The following is a 20,604-nucleotide window of genomic DNA, read 5'->3' as shown; positions in this document are numbered from 1 at the left end:
GTCACTCAACATCTTTTATTTCTAATGTTTATTTAAAATCACATAAATGTTTATGTTTTTGTCACTCATCCCTCGAGAAAATTACAAACAATTGTTGCATTGTTGCCTGCAGTTTTTTTTACTAAATTCAGCTGTGGACTAATCATTTGGATTCATATTTTTGTGACAAAAATAAAATAATAATAATAATCAACATGGGTATACACAAAGTCTAAGATCATATACGCCCCACCCACATATCTGAATATGGTTCCAGCCTCACACATTGAACTAGTTATTCTTAAGCAACTGTGAAAGCCAAAAAGCCGTGTACAGTTCTTCCAGTTCTCCTGTGCTTCAGTAGTGGCTGCTAAGCAATAAGGACATGACTCACAGTCTTTTCATTCTTTTCGAATGCCGGGAACACTCTGTACTATGATTGCAAAACAATTTATACACCATTAAACATAGCAAAGCTCTGCAAATCCTGGAAAAAAGATCTGAACAATATTCAGATGCAGAAACTACATTTATTAAGTGCTGGTATAAATGGGCTGGATTATACACCACAACCAGATCAGAGTGATTGGATATTTATGACAAGTATAAACAGGGACGCAGGTTCAATGCCAATTATCCGTATATGTCCTCCTGTATAAAAGACGTCTGACAATCAGCAGCAATTATTATGTGAATTTTACTGACAGAGATGGACAAATGAATGAGACTACAAATCTACAGTCTCAATTATTACCACATAAAGCAGTCAGCATTTCTCTATCCAAGATCTGTCATTAGGAACATGAAACTGCCTGCCGAGAGCAACTATGTTAAACAAGAAAAGTGTATTTTTTATTATTTATTTATTATATATTATATGCATAGACGATTTATGCCAAGTTATTATAAATATAAGTAAGATACCCTTAAACCACTTCAGTTCCCACAGTAACATGCAAATCCAATGGCTTAAGGATTCCGGGTGGGATGGATGCTTGTAAAAATACCATTTTACATTAAATGCATGTAGCTAACTAAGTTAAGTCAAGCTAAGCTAAGCAAACAAAATAAAATAATTTAAAAAAGAAACTTTCTTTTGAGGTCAAATGAGCACTAGATGTTAATCTAAAGATTTCTCTCCTGAAAATGGTTTATTAGGATGAGTAAAGCACTTCTGTTTATTTACAGTAACCTTAGATTTCCGAATTTCTCCAGCGCTAGTGGTTAGCGGCTAATGTCTCCCGACAGGGCAAAACTGAGGAAGCCTGAGTGTTCCAGTAAGACAGGGCAATATAAGATAGCAGTGTGTCCCACAGAGCTTGTTTTAACATAGTAAACACACAGGCTACAGGCCAAAAATTCTCCCCTCTGAACGGCAAAAAAGCTAGCCCTCAGCGCAGTTAGCGGCTAATGTTAATAGTGCTATCCGGGGTTAGGTGCAGGCTACAGGCCGATTATACTCACCTCTGAATGGGGAAATAGCGGTTAGCGGCTAATGGTAATGCTACTCCAGCCCCAGTGCTTAAGAAACTTCACTGAAACTCCTGTATAATGCTGCACTTTCGGGGGTGACTTTACTTTACTGCTCCTTACAACCTGACTGGTAGAATACATACATAAGGCGCACTGGATTAAAAGGCACACTGACAATATTTGGGAAAATTAAAGGATTTTAAAAATTAAAGTGCTCATTTTAGTGAAACGATGATAGTCTTCATTCTTTTAGTTTTTTTGCATGGCTGTAATTGTAGTGCGGGTATTTTCGCGATAGCGATATACTTGGCGATAAAGGAAAACTAAAATAATTTTATTAATTTCAGGAATATAGCATAATAGTATGACAGAATAATCATAATGTGGCAAAATAAATAATATAGCATAAAATAATATAATGCAGCAAAAAATATTGCAGAATATTTAGTGCATGCATATAAACTGCAAACTAAAACAACTATACAATACATTCACTTAAAGCTTCACAGTAAATAATAGACTACTTTTAAGACAGAACAGCCCTATTATCACAATATGGATTTTTAATATCATGATATTTCTGTGTCACAATATATACGATATAATATTGCCCACCCCTACTTCTCATACATTTATTTGACTCCATATCTGGTTCATTTGTTCTGCCTACCTTGTTGTTTATCAAGCCTTATTTAACCATATTATTTAACTTTTACATCTGCAAACGTGTGCTATTTTCATCAGACCTGAAAGTACAAATACATGTACAAGTACTATTCTGTGCAATCCAATAAAAATGTGATGAGGCAATAATGGTATAATTTAGTATCAAGCACTATGATCCCAGCCTCTGCCCTAACATTTTCGGGTACGACAGTCCTACAAGTAATATGAGGCCATTTTTATTAAGAGCACACCAAGGTGCAAACACTGTTCCTCCTTGGGATGGGTTTCCAAAATGAAATCTTCCCCATAAACTGTAAAACATATAAACAATTGCTTCATGGACACCACAATGACACAGCAACAAACAGTTTTCTCCATCTCTCTCTGCAGCCACCAGGTCTGAACAGCACTACTGCATCTTTCTCACCTGATTTTCAGCACTGAGTGCCGCACAGATCTGAATCTCATTCATGCCTTAATAGCTGTAATGAAACATCTTCTGATGCTACGTGAGAGCACATCATCAGTGATTAAACTTAGCATCCTCGTGTGTTTCGCTCTTTCAGCGTCAGACTCTCTCGCCCAGGCAACCCAGTTTAAGCTAGATCAAGCCTCAGCTTGCGACCTCATTCATCCCTCAAAGGACTGGAGCTTTTCTTCTGCTCTTAAGAAATGGTCTGTTGCACACACACACACACACACGCACATTTCTGGACATGCATGACAGCGTTCCAGGCAGGGCTGAAGCGTCTCTGAAGGAAAAGGGAGATTCTCTTTCTTAGTTTTGTAGTTTTTTCTGTGATGTATGAGCCAGATTCTAGATATAAGTCCTACGCGTCCAGATGAATTCAGCAATTTACACCTTGTGCATATTTAATATGAATGAGGCACGCCTTCACTTTTTCACTACCACTCAGGAAGGCAGCTTCATTATGCTTCTGTATAAAACATTCTCTCTGAGACAGCCTGTTCTATTGACTGCACAGAACACGGCACACTTTAGCTCTGTTTATTCAAGGTTGAGCATCACATAAAAGAACTCCTATTCACAACTCTAAATGTCTATCAAAAGAAAACTCTTTCAAGAACAAAAGTTTAATGTTACCTTTAGAAGGTATCTAGGACACCATCTGCCAGATGCTTTAGTGCAGAGCTGGAAACCACTAAACATGTGTTCTCATTGGTGCTGCCGACAATTTAATAGGTTTAGTATCAGAATCCTGCCAGCAACAGCTGAGACCTGCCTAAAAATATGTGCATTATATATAGATATTTTAAGTTGATTGATATTTCAAAATGATAGGCCATGTGATGACGTGCTTATTATAATAAAGAAGTGTAGGGATAATTTTTATCATTTTATACAATTTTTTTTAGAATGGGAATCTGGATCACTGATTTATCAAAATTGTAGCAATGCATTGTCTATACATCCACACTGTAAACACTACACAACTGCAGAAAGTGGAGAGTGGGTGCATAAAAATATACAGTAGACTAGTAGACAGTAAACAGTAGACTAGTGCTAGTCGGCTCTATGGCTCTAGTGTGCATATTCAATGTGAACGAGTAGAGACAAGGCTTCTATGAGTAGCGTATTCTTTAGGCAGCGCGAACAGGGTAGAAAAATTGTTGGGTTACACTACAGCACTGCTAACACACTTTTATCCCTCCGTCTATGTCTGTGTGTGTGTGCATCCCCCTTAATTATCCCCGCAAAAGTATAATTTTTAAACTATAATTTTGAAACTAACTTTGGTAAAATGCATTTTTACAGTTTTTTTTTTTAACTGAGTACTCAGTTACTCAGATAATTGTGACAAGGTATTTCTGTCTGATATTTGATTTTATAAACATTTCGCTTATTTAAGAAAAGATGTATATTTAAATGGAAATGGCTATTTAGTATTTGTTTATTTATGATAAAAAATTATATGTTTTAATACTGTTATTCAACAATACTTAATTATTTAAAAAACGTTTTTTTGCATTGCCAAAGTTTCAGATTGGGCCTCGTTATTGGCGGATACTCAAAATATTCAAAATGACTCGGCCTCTGGGGCAAAAAAATAATAATGTGATTGGGACATCCCTACAGAAAAGTAGAATGTGTATGGTTACTGCAATAAAATATCCAAAAAGGCCACTTTGAGGTAGGCAGAAAAACCTTCTTAACTTTTACTGTAAGTCAATGGCCTTTTTAGAGCATTTTTATTGGTTACTTCGCTAGAAAATTGTGAAACATAAAGAAAATCTATCAGATTCACACTGTTATAAATAAAAAAAAAATGACAATGATGATTATGTATATTTAATCTATTTTATTAATGTATTCCCTTAAAGACGTAAATGCTGTATTTCTATGTAGCTTTATATAATATTGCTGGTACACTGATATGACAAAAGTCATGAAGTGTTTCCTTAGGGAACAGTATAGAAATTCCCACACATGTATAAGTTGTAAAGTGTTATCTTGTGAGTGAGGCTAAACACTGGCCAGCATGCTCATGACAAGGCCATATAAATTAGGAGTTGGAGCGAGGCCTGAGCAGGTGTCAGATGTTTGAAACAATTTCCAGAAAGAACGATTTCATAATGAATTAATATTGTGTCCTAACATCAAGCAAAACAAGCAACCAACCACAACAAACCCAAATGTTCCCACTACAAACAATGAAGGTCTGTCTCTTTAGATGCCACTAACTGCACAGTGATAGATGAAAAGTCTGTTTCTGTGTTTGAAGCTTTGTGCTGATGTTCCACCTCAACAAAAACACTATAGTAAAATCAGAGTTTCAACAGAATAAATTAAAGGCAGCTAAACAAGTACAATGAAAAGAATCTGATTGATGAAGGAATAGGTGCTGGATGACCCTCAGTGTTTGAATACAGCAGTGCTGGACTACAAATCAGACTTATTTTTTTCTTTATATTTATATGATGGCAATATCACATGGTATAAGATAACCCCTACTTAATTCAGCCAAATCCAACCACTCAGACTCACCATAAGGGCCTTGTCCATGTAGAACTCCCTGCCAGGCGTGCCGTCGTTGTATTTGGTGTCGATGGCGAAGCAAAGGAAGAGCACGTCCACCACGATCTCGAAGATAGATAGGAAGCAGTGGGCCACCAGGAAGGCGAACAGACAGACGATGATGAGCGGCAGCACCCACTCCGTGTAGTCCCTCTGATAGTTCAGTGCCAGGACCCCCGCAAACGCTGTGCACGTCACAATCAGGATCTACACACACAGCACAGTCACAACACAGACTCATTTATCCAGCTATGGCTATTGAGAACCTATAGCATGGTTTGCCACCTGAACTTTACAATTCTAAAATCTGAAATTCACATTGATATCTAGTTGAATAAAGGTCGCAAATTTTAAACTGATCTCAAATTGATGTAGAATAAATGACAACACTGATATTTTGTTGGTTTAAAACCTAACATGTTCTAAACATCTCATGCCAATTTTAACTTGATATACAGTGGTATGAAAAGGTTTGGGCACCCCTGATGCTATTTTATGGTTTACTTTATAAACTAGCAGCTAAAATCTCTGAGATATCTTTTTACAACTGCCCCTAAACTATGATGTTGAACAATTTTTTTTCAGCTCATTTGAGAGTTCAGGTGGTTTTGAGGCTCCCATGTTGCAACTCTTTAGAGGAGATGCAAACAGGTGAAAAACCTCCAATTGGCACCTTAACCATTTCTCATAGTTGGATTCACCATGTAGGTCAAGGGTCAATGAGTTTACCATTTATTTTTTAATAATTATTGCACACTTTCTGTAAATCATAAAAACTTAATTTCACTTCTCAAAAATCACTGTGTTTGTCTGCTATATGATATACTTCACTGAAATTACTGATCTGAACAATGAATGATTTATAAAGGAAAATCATGAAAATTATCAGGGGTGCCCAAATTTTTCATACCACTGTTATCATTATTATTATTATGTGGTACCTGTTATAGGTACCACATAATTTGGTAATGAGGCATATAGACCAAAAACAGTGTCTCCTAAGCTCTAAAATTCTAACATTGTAAGATGTTAATATGCTTTTGGTTTCTCACTAGTATTTTTTTTCAAGACCCAGGAACCAGAAATAACTTTGGGTCAAGTCTGAAGACTGCTTCCATTCATCACCCCCATGGCTAAAATCCACTAAAATAATGAAAAGCCATAAACATATAGCATAAGCCCTACAATTTGATCCACAGATCTAAATTAATTTTTCTGTGATAAAACAAGCCAGTGTATTCCCAATGAATTCCATTAGCACTCCTGGGTGAAACTCTCAGGGAGTCCTAGCAGACATCTACATTATCTGAGAAGCAGCAATAATACAGGGAGTCTTAAAAGTAAGAAACACCTTACTTTTTGGCAGATGGTGATCCAATTTTAGACACAAGCTGTGATTCAATGGGGAAGCCTGTTAAGCAAAGTGTGTCCTTGTGTCCAGAAGTGAATCATTGTCTGCCAAACCAGCTTTATTTCTCCTTTTACTTTTGAGACGTTTTTACTTTTAAGACACCCTGTACCCTATAGGAAAAAGCACAATGTTTGACTGCTTTTTGATACATCAGCAACTGTATAATAATGCTTACAGACTGGCAACACTCTCCCAACTCTAACTGGATGTTTTTGTGAGTAGCTGTGGTCTAAACATCTGAGAGGTGAGCTTTGTACCAGATGGAACTGGAGAGAGGCGTGATCAGCTTTCTTACTGTTCACAACTGAGGTGCTCATGACCTACCCCCAGCTGCTTCAGGGTGCTGAGGTGTAAGTATTTTCACTTGTGTGTGTGTGTGTGTATAAATGTAATATGGGCTAAATATCATTGAAATACCGCTGACCTTAATCTTAATCTATTTGCAGCAACGACACTCTTTATCACTTCAACATGAATGGGTATTCAAATGTTAACAATATTCATGGTTGTGGCATCACAGCCATAATGAATTTTTAACCTTTTAGTTGTCAATTGTTTACTGTAGTAGGGCTGTACAATACGATAAGAGAACATCACCAGAGCATCAATAGTGCCACAAATAACTGCAAACTCAAACTGCATTCCCCTTATTAATTAGCAGAGCGTGCTCTTCAAGCTGGAGACTGTGCTCACATGACATAACTAGGCTAGAGCCATAGCGAGGTACAGTGAGTTAGGAGTCCACAGTGAATGCACACTACAAGCTACTTATTTAGCCTGGGAAAAAAATAGTACAACAAAGCTTTGTGCAGAAAAAAAAACTAAAAGGAACTTATATTAAGGATGTTAGTTCACTGCATTTGATTTTTCTCGCACATCACATTTTTGTCTGTACAATGCTAGTATGTTTTGTGTTTCAGCATTTAAAATTCTTATTTTAAAATAAGTAAGCCAATTTTTTTTTCCATGATTAAGGGCCCTGAGCCTTTAGCTCCTAGTCTGCTTACTTTGCCAAGGAAAAGCACAAAGTCTCCCACGGTGTTGATTGCTGCCACCCTCAGAGCATTTTCCACCAGAATCACAAAGGCATCTCGTGCCGACGTGCAGAAACTGGTGCTGTTGATGGCCGTCGCTGCATACGCATTCTAAACAGGAGGTCCAAAAAAAATAACAATTAAACAAGTTTACATAGATAGCCATTGAAATATCGTAATAATGCCAATAATTACAGAATGCAATAAATAAATATAGGTCCTCCAGCAATTTCTTTTTAAATATGACAATAAAGATCCAATTTTAGAACATTTTCATCAAGTGATGCTCGAGATACTGTATCTAGACAAAAGTTATTCACATTCTTCTCACATATCTATCATGAACCAAATGTAGGCCCTTATATGGCAATGCTCAAAAACGCTTTAAGCGTCTTTATTTTTTTTTTTTGCAGGAGTGTAGTACACTTCATATTTCTGAACAGTCAGTCACTGTCTTTACAATAGGCAATGATCTCAAAAAAAAAAAAAAAACACACATTCCACACCCTGCATTAACTCATCCTATTGTATGAAAGTGCTGTAAAATTCCCCACAGTACCTGATTCAGATAATTGAGGCACTTCTCCAAACACCACAGGCAGCAAATACATGCCTTCAGTAAGCAGCGTGCACACGCATTCTCCTGTTGGAGAGTAAACACAGACTGAGTAACAATCACAGAACATTATCTCCCCTCTCACACACCTGCATTCACACTCATATTCACCTACTTCACCTGGGTCTCTTCACCTTCACCTGGATGCACTAAGAGCACTTCTTAATATTTGGATACTTAAAGATATTTGGAATACTCCCTAAATAATAAATACCACAATATGTTCACAATACAGCTCTGAAAAAAATAAGAGACCATTTAAAAAATATATTATTTCTTTGATTTTACCAAATTGAAAACCTTCAAACTTGAACTTAAGTTTAAAGTTAAGTTAAAGTTATCCAAAAGCAGTGTGTACGACTGGTGAAGGAGAACATGCCATGATGCATGAACTGTGATTGAAACTTTATGAATATGAGCTTGTTTTCTTTGCATTAATTGAGGTCTGAAGCTCTGCATCTTTTTTGTTATTTCAGCCATTTCTCATTTTCTGCAAATAAATGCTCTAAATGACAATATTTTTATTTGAAATTTGGGAGAAAGGTTGTCCGTAGTTTATAGAATAAAACAACAATGTTCATTTTACTTAAACACATACCTATAAATAGCAAAATCAGAGAAGCTGATTCTGAAACTGAAGAGGTCTCTTAGTTTTTCCAGAGCTGTATAAAAGAAAAGGTTAAATCCTGAAGTTATCAGATATTCCACATCTGAATTACATTTAATATCCACATTAAATACATAGAGTGAAATCTAGACACTAGCCTCAAGAATCTATTGTCTAAAGTGCAGAATTTTTGGTACCGACCTTTCCTTTGAGTTGGTTATAAATGTACATGAGGATGAGTCGTGGGATCTTGACCAGGGTGATGATGAAAGAGCCCTTGGCCACAGTTCCCAGATGATAACGCATCAAACGCAACACTGACGACAGTATGGGTGTCAGAGGGAGTTTGTTCTTGTCTCTGCAAACAAATGAAGTCGAAGGTATAAGATATAAGGTAATCTTTTTAGAACAAATATATTCACTTTATCACTATATCAACATAATATCCACATTTCACACTGTGACATGTCTGATTTTATTCTGTGGAGGCATTAATAAAAGAGCAAGGAAAAGAATCTAAGAACAAAATAATAATCTGTAACGTGCCCCCCCACACACACACCTTCACAACAGCTCACAGCATATAAGCTACTGGGCAAGCTGTTACTGAATGTAGGTTTGAGTGTTGAAGCTCCATGACTATTGAGTTTCCTGCCAGAAATGATTGGTAATCATCTGGTGGCTTCCACTGAGGCCATTTCTATTTAAACATGCTTACTGTTGCATTTTGATACCTAGTATTTTAAAATGAAACCAACCTGGTGAAGTAGTACGTGACCACAGCTCCAGCTACAGTCATTTGTTGACACGCCAAGATGAATTCACTGATCCAGATTAGTCCCACAGCATGGTACCAGGTGAGATACTGCAGTGGGCCGCTGAGCCTGAACTCTGTTAGTCCCGTCTCCTCGTTCTTCTCAGGAATCCCTATAATCAGAAACAGGGAGAGACACTTGCTGAAATTACTGACTTTACCATATATTTACATAATGTGGCAAATTTTGAGCAAATCTATTTTTTCTTCATTTTTGTTTTTCTGAGGTAAGATTATGAGCAATGCATCATCCCTCAAAAACCAATTGAGTAATGATGTGTATGGGCAAGAACCTGCATAGTACAAAAACACATCATCATATGCATACAATTTGAATAAAATAAATATTTATGTGTAATCAGAAAAGATCTAAAGACAATACTGCCATCTAGTTGTTGGGGTTTAAAACTACACAAAATAAATCACTGTCTGCTAAGAATCTTTATGTGATAACAATTCATTAAAATTGTTAATTTAAATAATCAATACTCTTGACATATGAATATACTTATACACCCCATAGTAATGCATGGACTTATAAGGAAAAAGTAAGGTTAAAATATGCATTCAGCTACTTTTTGTTGCATCCATTGCTGACACCGATGTACAAATGAACACATACAGTTTGTACCGCCAATACCAGTGTCTTTGGAATAAAAGTGCTCCATGCCATACTTTTAAGATGACTTTGAGATGGGTTGGGGTGGTGATTGTCCAACATCTTGACCTCACTAACATTCGTGTCACTGAATACAATCAACTTCTCACAGCAATGCCTCAAAATCTAATGGACAGTCCTCCCTGGACAGTAAAGACATTTACTCCAACAATTGCCCAAATAATGTTTATCTACTGATCCAATGTTGTAAGGAAATACTAGAGCATACATATCAGAATTTCTCTCATGATACTGACATTTTTCACACTGAGACACAAAAAGGGCTGCAAACATCTGACGGATTTTAAGGTCATTAAATGTCGCTTCCCTTGAGGCGGCAGGTTTTTAATTCAGGCGTGAATAGACACTGCCAACTACAAATATTCTTAACCACAGATCTTTCCACCACATGTAGGCTAGGACCTCACCAGTTGTTCCGAGGAAGAGGAGCACCAGGATCCAGTAGACCCAGAAGAGGAAGAGGGCGAGAAAGGTGCAGAAAGGCTGCAGCACGAGCAGAGGCAGGTGGATAAACACCTTCCCAGCCACGTGGAAAAGAGCGATAGTCAGAGCCACACGCTTCCTCATAAACAACATCAGCAGCAGCAGGATCACCTGCAAAAGATTAGACAAAGAAAAAGGTTAAACAAAGAAAGAAAACAGGGTGAGACAAAGAGACAGATGTAGAAAGTGTACAGAAAAAGAGGAGAGGGAGAGGCAAACAGAAAAAGACAGAAAGAGACAGAAAGACAAAGCAAATGAAGAGAAGGAGGGCAGTAAGAATGAAAGAGTAACACAGAAACGCAAGACAAAAAAGGGATGACAAAGAGAGAGAAAAAGATGGAGACAATGAAAAAAGAGTGAGAAAGGGGGTGACAGAAAGAAAGACACATTAAAAAGAGGGGTATGATGACAGAAAGAAAGGGATGAGAGAGACAGAGGGACTGAAGCCAGACAAGACAAACAGGTAGGAGAAAGAGAGAAAAGAGACAACAGAAAGACAGACAGTAAGAGGTAAACCAAGAGAAGGAGAATTGTAGAAGAGACTCAGAGGCATGGATAGAAAATAGAAAGACAGAGATAGAGAAATGGAGTATAGAGAGAGAAAAGAAAAAGGGCTTATGGAACAAAGACCAAGGAAAGAAAATACAATTGTAAAAATGACTACAGCTTAATTTAATAATCTCAATAATATACATCTTAAAGGCTTACTTTGGGGGAGGACTTATATAATTATATAAATTATATATAAGTTGTGAGGTGTTATCTTGTGAGTGAAGCTTAACACTGGCCAGCATATTCATGGCAAGGCAATGTGAATGATCAGAGTTGGAGTGAGGTCTGAGAGTGGGTGCCAGAAGTAGTGCAGCTTCTATGGCAAATGTGTGGCATGACTGTGTTTTACTGTGTGAGTGTTTCACTTCCTGACTGTGTCAGTACTGTGACAAGTTCATATTCCATGTTCATTATTTATACATCTCTCTCAGTCTCAATATCGCTCTCTGACTCACCGTGAACACAGTCGCTGAGATGGCATAGACCAGCAGGGCTTGCATGTGGTCTTTGGAAGCCTCCGTTTCTCCATTCGTTTCTCCACTTGTTTCTTTCACTTCCTTCAAATCCTTCACCACCGTCTCGTTCATAGTCAGCCTGTGGTCTATATATAACCACCACAGAACGCTGGTGCCTCCTACAAACACACAACACACACCTTCAGATTTTCACACCTTCACTGGAGTCACCATGCCAGGTGTAAAACCAGCTCCATACAAGTTAGAAGGCAGATATGAGGAGCTGAACACAGTGTGATTTGGCGAGAGGCTGCAGCACATGACGCTAACAGTTTAGCCAAGGTAATTCAAATTCACTGCAGGCGCCCGACACAAATACAGACTGTTCCAAATGGACATTTTCCAGCCTGAAAGAGCCCTACTCAGGGCCTAAGACAAGAAGAGAGAGAGAGAGGGAGAGAGGGAGTGGGGGAGCAGAAAGAAGAGAAAGGAAACTTGCCTAGAGAGCCCAGCACCACGATAAAGGTGAGAATCCACACCAGGACAGCAGAGATGTATCGAATAATCACCATCAGGATCATGGAGAGCACTGCAGCATGCACACCATCCACACATGCATGTTAGGAAAACACTCAACACTCAAAAATACTAACATCTACACACCTAAATATACACACATATAGGTGAGGAGAAGAAAATCACATTCTCCATCTTGTCAAAAAATGCCTTCTGGCTCAATTATTGCAGAGAAACAGATGGACTGCAATCTGTAATTATAGAACTCCAAGGTTATATTTATTGATAAGTGGAGCTGATAAAATGTTCGAGAAATAAATTGAAGAAACAAGAAGGTGGTGTTAAATGTTATGAATGTTTGTTTCATATAAATGTCTTACACTGTTACCTTGCAATGCCTGTTTCTAATAAATGTACAGATGCTCAGGTTAGTTTTATGCTATTGAGAGTTTTGCTGCAGTTTTCTAGATGTATCGATCTTATACCAAACCATGAGGTCAAAGTAGTGGTACGCAAAGCGTAGTTTAGCTCAGAAACTTATTGTCACTGAAACATTTAGCTGTTCCAGAGTGTAATAAATGAACTTAAATTTAATAGCAGTTAGAAATGTCTGTCAAATGTAAAAATCGGGCTAAAAAGCTATTTAAGCTAATTTCATGGCCATTATATCAAAATATATGAATCTGAAAAGTAATAGTAGGCATAAGAAGTGATGTATTCAAACCCCAGCCTCAAACTTAGGCTACACTAAGTACATTAATGTAACTTCAAATATAAAAAACAGTTGTATGAAATATTAAAAAAAAGGGAATTTCATGCTCCCTCCACCATGCTTCACAGCTCAGGTAAAGGTTTATTATATAGTGTTCAGACTTCAAATTATGTATATATATAAATGTTAACACAGCCCTAAAAAGAAATCTGATCTGTGTCACATTAGGATAAAAATTGGACCTGGTAATGTGAACATAGTCTAAATGATATTCCGTACAAACATTAAAAACTTCCCATTTGGGAATTTAGGAAATTACACTACCAGCAAACATAAAAACTAGACATCTTTTGTGTGATTGAGACACTTATTATTATTACTAATTATACCCCAACTCCCCCTGCACTAGTATTAATATTATGGTGTCTTCATGGTGTGAGAGCCCCATATTCAATCAGCAGAGAAAAAGAGAATGCAGTTACCTAACGCTAGCAGACAAAGCCCAACAATGATCTCTTTACTGGCCACCACCCCAGCAATCAGCCTGTGGAGCACCGTGTTATCACTGACAAACGTCACCACCGCCTCAGCAAACTTAGAGTAGCAGGAGATATCCACGGGCGTGCAACGGTTAAACACCGGCAGAGCTTTACTGCAGAGAGAAGAAGCAGGAGAAAGAGGACAGAACAGAGCAGAGTAAGCAGAAAAGAAGACTGAGACAGGTCTGTCTCTAACCAAAGCCAACTGAGTCTTACCTCTGTGGAACTGGAAGTTTGGGACACTTGTCAAAACGCTCCGGAAGGCTCGGGTATTTATGGCCAGCCAGCTCGTAGGAGCAGAGCTCAGAATCTGGAAAACAGAATGAGAATGACACAGAATGATAAAACAACAGCTACTCTATAATTATATACATAGCAAATGGACCAATCAGCCTAAATATCATTGTAATCTTGCCCTAACAGTGTCCTGTAAAATATCACTAATTTCATGGCATCCAGGCCCTGCAAAATACAAAATATGGTGCTTTCTTCACCATGCTTCACAGTTGAAATAATACTTATAGTCTTATGTCTCAAAAACACTGTGGAATTTCCAGTCCGATGCTTATTTTTGGATTACAACAGCTTTATTTTATGGAATTTGTTATTTATTTACCGTAAACATATGTGCACATACTCGGGAACCATGCTTCCTGTAATCTTAGTTTTCTAGATTAAATATGTTAATATTTGATATATATTTCATATATTGGTCATATGGTATTTTAGCTCTGGTCTTACCTATAAATACAGTAATTATGAAAGACAGTGAAGTCAAATAAGTCAAATAAAGTGCTGCTTAGGTGCATAGCGGTACAGAAACCCAAACGCAATTTTTTTTTTCTGTACTTTTTTGTAAATTCTAACCAAAAAATTATTTATTTCATATATTTATTTTACAGCAGACATGAATAATCTCATTCCCATGCTGTCACCATGAGAGACTCCATCTTTCTGGATCTTGTTGGAACAAAACGATGAGCATGTTTATCTGTGGCATCGCTTTATTAAGAACAGCGTTAAATAACAGCGTTACTTTAACTACTTATAATACAAACATTTTCCCTAAGCACATTGCTGGATGCATTTCAGATTTTAAGAACTCCTTTAAGAAATATCAGCATTAGACTGGCAAAATTAAGTAATATTTATATTATTTTTTTAGACCTTTCGGTACTTGGTAGTACCTTTTTGGTATCAAATTTCGATACACAGCCCTAGTACTGCTGACCACTAATTGTGAACAACAAGGTAAAAGTTCGTTCAAAACTTCGCTCCCAGTCTGTTGAAGGCATTAGCTAGCTAACTCAAATTCTGACAACTTCTTGGCTGTGTTTTTTTGTATCTTGGAATCCTGTGAAGTGCTGTCAGTGCTAATAAAACAAATCCTACAATTAAACACTACAATATGACCTAACATAAATGAGTTATTTTTCTGTATGAGTCATTTAGTCATTTCACTTATTTGGCTGAACAAATTAAGTGCTTTTTTTGCTATTTTTTTAAGATGAATATTTACAGTTGCCAAATATTCAGTGCATCTCTCGTTAAAAACCAAGATTAAGTGCCTGCTGACCCCAATCAATACAAATGAATTGAGAAGAATAGCAGTATGATTCTCTTCTACAGAAACAAACACATCAATCATGTCAGTCTCGGTGCCAGTGGAGAGCCTGTGTCAGAGTCTGCAGACCACGGAGTGGACAAACAGCGCTGAACCACTGGACTGTAAACAACAGACTTGCTGAAGGAGATAGGGTCAATAGAGTCTTTGTTCAGTCAGCACACTCCTGTGCGTGTGTGTGTGTGTCTATGTGTCCTTTAGGTGCTGAGAACGGGAGTGAGTACACGCCCCTGAATGGAGATACAGTGTGATGGAAGACAATATGCTAGGGTCACCACTGCTCTCATGAGAACAGTCTTTGTTTCGCCAGTGGACCAAACTGCAGGGAACGATTCACAGCCGTGACGTGATGGTGGCATCTGTGATGGTGACCTGCAGCAATGTCCTTGCCCCGCAGCTAAATGTAGGCTGATCTCCAGGGAACACCATATTCATTACTAAAGTTTTTATATATATTTGCACTCTGAATGGGTCCCCAAATGGGACTAACTGTAGAAGATTTGCCACCATTGTGTCTTCTTTTAAAATAAATCTACTCTCACTGAGCACTTTATTTATTAGGGAGACTATACTAATACTGGGTAGGGCCTACTTTTGCTGCTGTCTTCATGGCATGGATTGCACAAGATGTTACAACGATTCCTCTGAGATTCTGGTCTATGTTGGCATGATGGATCACATAACTCCTGCTCTTTCATGCTTCAAATCCTCTGTTCTACCACATCACACATGTGTTCTATTAAATTCTGATCCACCAGCTGGGAACTGAAAGGCCATGGAAGAGCATTAACTCATTATTTGCATTCATGAAACCAGTTTTTGAGACAATTAGGGCTGTCAATTGGCTGCGTAATGTACACTTACAATACAGGGTCACGATTCAATATATCATAATATATTGCGATACTGTAAGCAAGGTGATATGTTGCGATTAAAAATATATATATATATATTTTTTTTTTATCGCAACATATCACCTTGCTTGAGATTGAAATGAACTTTTTTTCTCAGATTTAATAAAAATAATAGTCAGTATATATATATATATATATATATATATATATATATATATATATATATATATATATATATATATATATATACTGACTATTATTTTTATTAAATCTGAGAAAAAAAAGTTTACTTCAATCTCTACAGAGGGATCTAACAAAGACAATGCTGCTACTTGTAGGGTGGGTCTTAAACACACAACATAAAATGCAACACTGTCTACATCCAACCTTAACATGTAAAATAATAAAACAAACGTCTAGGGTTTTATTTCTTACACCCTTGATATGTTGTATTATCAGACTGGAAGATGGGTAAATTGTAGTCCTGATGTTTAAACTCAAATACGCTGTAGCTTTCAACCAATGATTGACAGTTAATGCTCCCAAATTGTGCCAGGAAAGCCCTCCACATATCACTACAGCACCTCCACAAGCCTGGACTGTAAACACAAGCAGGTTGGGAAGATTCATGCTGTTGACACCAAATTCTGACCCTACCATCTGTGAGCTTCAGTAGAAATTGAGATTCATCGCACCAGACTATGTTTGTCCAGTCTTTAACTGTCCAGCCTGGGTGTCAGCCATACCTCCCCCCCACCACACACACACACAACTCACTATGAAGACAGGTAAAGTTCTTTTTCTTTATCAGTAGAGTGAATCTGAAGTTCATAACATGTCTATCCTAAACTCAGATTGTGAACCTACCAAACACTCAATCATTTTATACTGCATACATTTCAGCTTAGCGAACAATTTCGTAATACTGATACACATCACAAATGTGTAAAGCTAAAACCATAAAGTATTTTTGACCTAAATCAGTCTAAAATATATATATTTTTATTTTTTGGTAAAAATTACTCTGTCTTAACTACTTCTTTTCATTTGCCAAATGTTTAGGGATCTTTAGGAAGGCATGATTAGCCTGGGAATTTGTATGCAAAAAAATCTTATTAAATCTAATTAATCGTTTTATACATCAATTATTTTGTTTAATTGTTTGATACATACCAATGCTTTTAAACTTCATGATTACTTTAAAATTCAACATATAGGACTTTAAAGAAAACACCAACCTAATATGTTATATTTAACGTGTGAGCAGATGCGTTCATGTTTCTTAATTAAATATCCTTTCCTATTGTACAGCTTTCTTGTGTTTACAATAGGCCAGAACTGTGTATTGGCAAGAACTTGATATAGGGTATGCATCACAACACAGGAGTTACGATTCAATATATTGCAATACTGTAAGCAAGGCAATATATCGTGATTGTTTACATCAAATTTTAGGAGAACTTAGTGTGTTTTAACACTATATATCTTATTTATTTAATCTGAATAAATGAAAATGTTACTTTTTTATGCCATCAGAACTAATGAGAGTACAACACTGCTATATCTAGTGGGAGGGGTTTAAATACAACATTAAATGAACCACTGTCTGCCAGCAACCTTTATATATGAATTAGTAATTAAGAATCAATACTAAGTTTATTTTAATCGATACAGTATTGCAAAACAAAATATTTTAATACATGGATTTATTTATATTTTACAATGATGAATTTACTAGGGTGACAACACACTAGACAATGCGAGGACAGAGCAGTAGATGCTCACATATGAGGAAAAATAATTTTTACAAGACACAATACTTAACGCATTGTTTTTGACACAGACAAAATGCAAAAGTGGATTAAATTAACATAAAAGTAGATTAATTGCTCTTTCATTCATAATAGTGTTTTTTATCTATTTTTATTCATTAACTGTAATAAAATGTTCAGTTGGGTCAGTGTTCTTGTTACTATGGCTAAAAACGCATTGTCGATATAATAAGTTAAACGTAGTGATTCATCAAAAATTTTGTCATATCGCCCATCACTACTTGTGCATATAATGTGTGTATGGCGGGGGGAAGAGTTTGCACAGTTTAAAATCCAGTCGGAAACAAGCTATTTGGACTATTTCAAAGAAGCAGGACATCAAACAGAAATTTTACAGATTTTTTTAAGATGCACAAAGGCAAGCTGCAGCACAACAACTTTACATTCTGCTAATCTGGCATCCTACTGCACCAATAAAGAATACACTGCACCAACTTTCCACCTTCTGCCTATGCCAATCGTTCTTCCTTTCTATTGGTTGGTGTGCCTCCATGTCAGAATCCACTGCAGCAATATTTGAAATGGTTTGAATCTTTTTAATGCTCAGTGGAGCATCTTCTTCCATATACAGGAGTGTTACCAGTCCAAAAAAGCTGACACAGTGTGCTAACTGAAATACACTGGGGCACTGTATTCCTGACAGTCCCTCAGCCTTTACGGTGTAGGCACCACAGTTCTGTGGGTACTGTGAACCCCTGCATTCTTTTGACTAGGATATCTTATCATAATACTCTCATAATAATGTACAGCCATACTCTGTACTAGTGCACTCAAAAAATAGAATGTCATTGGAAAGGTACTTTATTTCAGTAATTCAGTTTATAATGTGAAACACATTTATTATATAGATATATTACACAAAGAGTGATCTATTTTAAGCGTTTATTTCTTTTATTGTTGATGATTATGGCTTACAACCATTGAAAACCTAAAATGTCTATATACTTTTGGCAATGTGGGCAGTGTGCCAAGTCCTGCTGGAAAATGAAATCCGCATCTCCATAAAAGTTGTCAAGAGAGGGAAGCATTAAGTGCTGTAAGATTTTTGGGGAAAACACTGCGCTTACTTTAAACTTGATAAAACACAGTGGATCAACACCAGCAGATGACATGACTCTCCAAACCATCACTGATTGTGGAAACTAGACTAGACACTAGACCTCAAGCAGCTTGAACTGTGTCTCTCTCCACTCTTCCTCCAGACTCTGGTTTCTTGATTTACAAATGAAATGTAAAATTTACTGATGATCAGTGATGGTTTGGAGAGATATGTCATCTGCTGGTGTTGATCCACTGTGTTTTATTATCAAGTCTAAAGTCAGTGCAGCTTAAAGCACTTCATGCTTCCCTCTGCTGACAACTTTTATGAGATGTGGATTTCATTTTCCAGCAGGACTTGGAATACTGCCAAAAGTACTAATTGGTCTTATATAATTTTCAAATTTTCTGAGACACAGATTTGTGGGTTTCTGTTGGCTGTAAGCCATAATAATCAACAATAAAATAAATAAACAATTAAAGTAGAACACTTTGTGTGTAATACATCTATATAATATATACAATTCACATTCTGAACTGAATTACTGAAAAACTTTTCAATGATAATCTAATTTTTTGAAAATCTTACAGTACTTCATGCACTTCATACAATCTAGTGTTTCCTTTGCTGACAACTTTTATGGAGGTGTCGATTTCATTTTCCAGCAGAACTTGGGAAACTGCTCACACTGCCAAAAGTACCGATTGATATGTGTGTAATACATTAATATAATATATAGAATTCACATTTTGAACTGAATTACTGAAATAAAAAAAATCTCCAATTATATATATATATATATTTTTAGATTTATTAGTATATAGCTATCTACCTATATATATTTCCTATGTTTACTGTAAACAAAAAATACAATTTCAAGTAATGCTGTAGTCTGAGCTGATTGAATGTTGTAACTGACTCAGTATGCGCATCCCAATGTCTGCTTTGGGACTCTGGGTTGGGCTGGTATTCAGGGAATTGTTGGGCTTCCGCTGAGAAGTATGTGACTCACTGTTACTCATGGCGAAGCGTCGTAAGTCTGCATATGTCCTCATCTCCTCAGTGGGACACAGTGATACACACAGGGCCATGGACTTAATCTTCCTCTGAACAAGGTCTATGTTGCAGGGATCCAGGAAGAATACATATCTGTAAAACAACAGATCAAACAAATTAAGATTTTTGATTTATATAATATAAATATACAATATTTAACCACTTAAACTGTAAAAGCTGTATGTGGGAACACTCTTTAGTCTCCCACTATCGTAGCATTACTGCATAACATATAGGGACAGTTTCTCAGACAGGTATTAAGCCTAGTCCTAGACTTTATTTACCTTTAAAAGGAAAATTTCCATTCAAAATGCAGTGTATACAGTATCTAATCAGCCACACAGTATCTAGTCTGAGCATCTAATTGGCTTTTGTTACCAACAAAACAGAACCATGGAGGTTCTAGAATTTCAAGACGATAAAATTCAAAACGGCAACAGAAAGCTTTTCAAGCTGATGAGAATCATTCATCTCAGCTGCACAGATCAGATACCAAAATAGAGCGTGGAATACAGCCTTCAGCACTGTGTGATAAAAATCGACACCAGGCAGCACATATTTTCATCCCAGGAGTGCTGGCTCACCCCAGTTTTTTTGGCAGAGAGGTGAAGCGAAGGCTTGTTTCT

At 36.9% G+C, this 20,604-nt stretch overlaps 1 protein-coding gene across 4 annotated transcripts in view; it reads right to left on the bottom strand.

Annotated features, from left to right (window-relative positions):
* Positions 1-20,604, bottom strand: part of slc44a1b (solute carrier family 44 member 1b) — a 46,487-nt gene that overhangs the window by 8,278 nt on the left and 17,605 nt on the right. For 3 of the 4 annotated variants that reach the window (XM_015600804.3, XM_022672098.2, XM_007228033.4), the window contains exons 4-14: positions 19,935-20,071; positions 13,790-13,883; positions 13,517-13,686; positions 12,306-12,395; positions 11,807-11,985; positions 10,724-10,910; positions 9,582-9,750; positions 9,025-9,181; positions 8,160-8,243; positions 7,574-7,711; positions 5,126-5,362 (exon numbers count right to left, since the gene is read on the bottom strand). In XM_015600804.3, coding sequence (XP_015456290.3) covers positions 5,126-5,362; positions 7,574-7,711; positions 8,160-8,243; positions 9,025-9,181; positions 9,582-9,750; positions 10,724-10,910; positions 11,807-11,985; positions 12,306-12,395; positions 13,517-13,686; positions 13,790-13,883; positions 19,935-20,071 — 1,642 coding nt within the window. The remainder of the gene's footprint in view (positions 1-5,125; positions 5,363-7,573; positions 7,712-8,159; positions 8,244-9,024; positions 9,182-9,581; positions 9,751-10,723; positions 10,911-11,806; positions 11,986-12,305; positions 12,396-13,516; positions 13,687-13,789; positions 13,884-19,934; positions 20,072-20,604) is intronic. The other variant, XM_022672097.2, reaches the window with a different exon arrangement.

Source organism: Astyanax mexicanus, chromosome 2 (assembly GCF_023375975.1).
Source record: "Astyanax mexicanus isolate ESR-SI-001 chromosome 2, AstMex3_surface, whole genome shotgun sequence".
In the NCBI taxonomy this organism is placed as follows: domain Eukaryota; kingdom Metazoa; phylum Chordata; class Actinopteri; order Characiformes; family Acestrorhamphidae; genus Astyanax; species Astyanax mexicanus.
The sequence above is the reverse complement of the archived record's forward strand: the minus strand, read 5'-3'. Positions and strand labels throughout refer to the sequence as shown.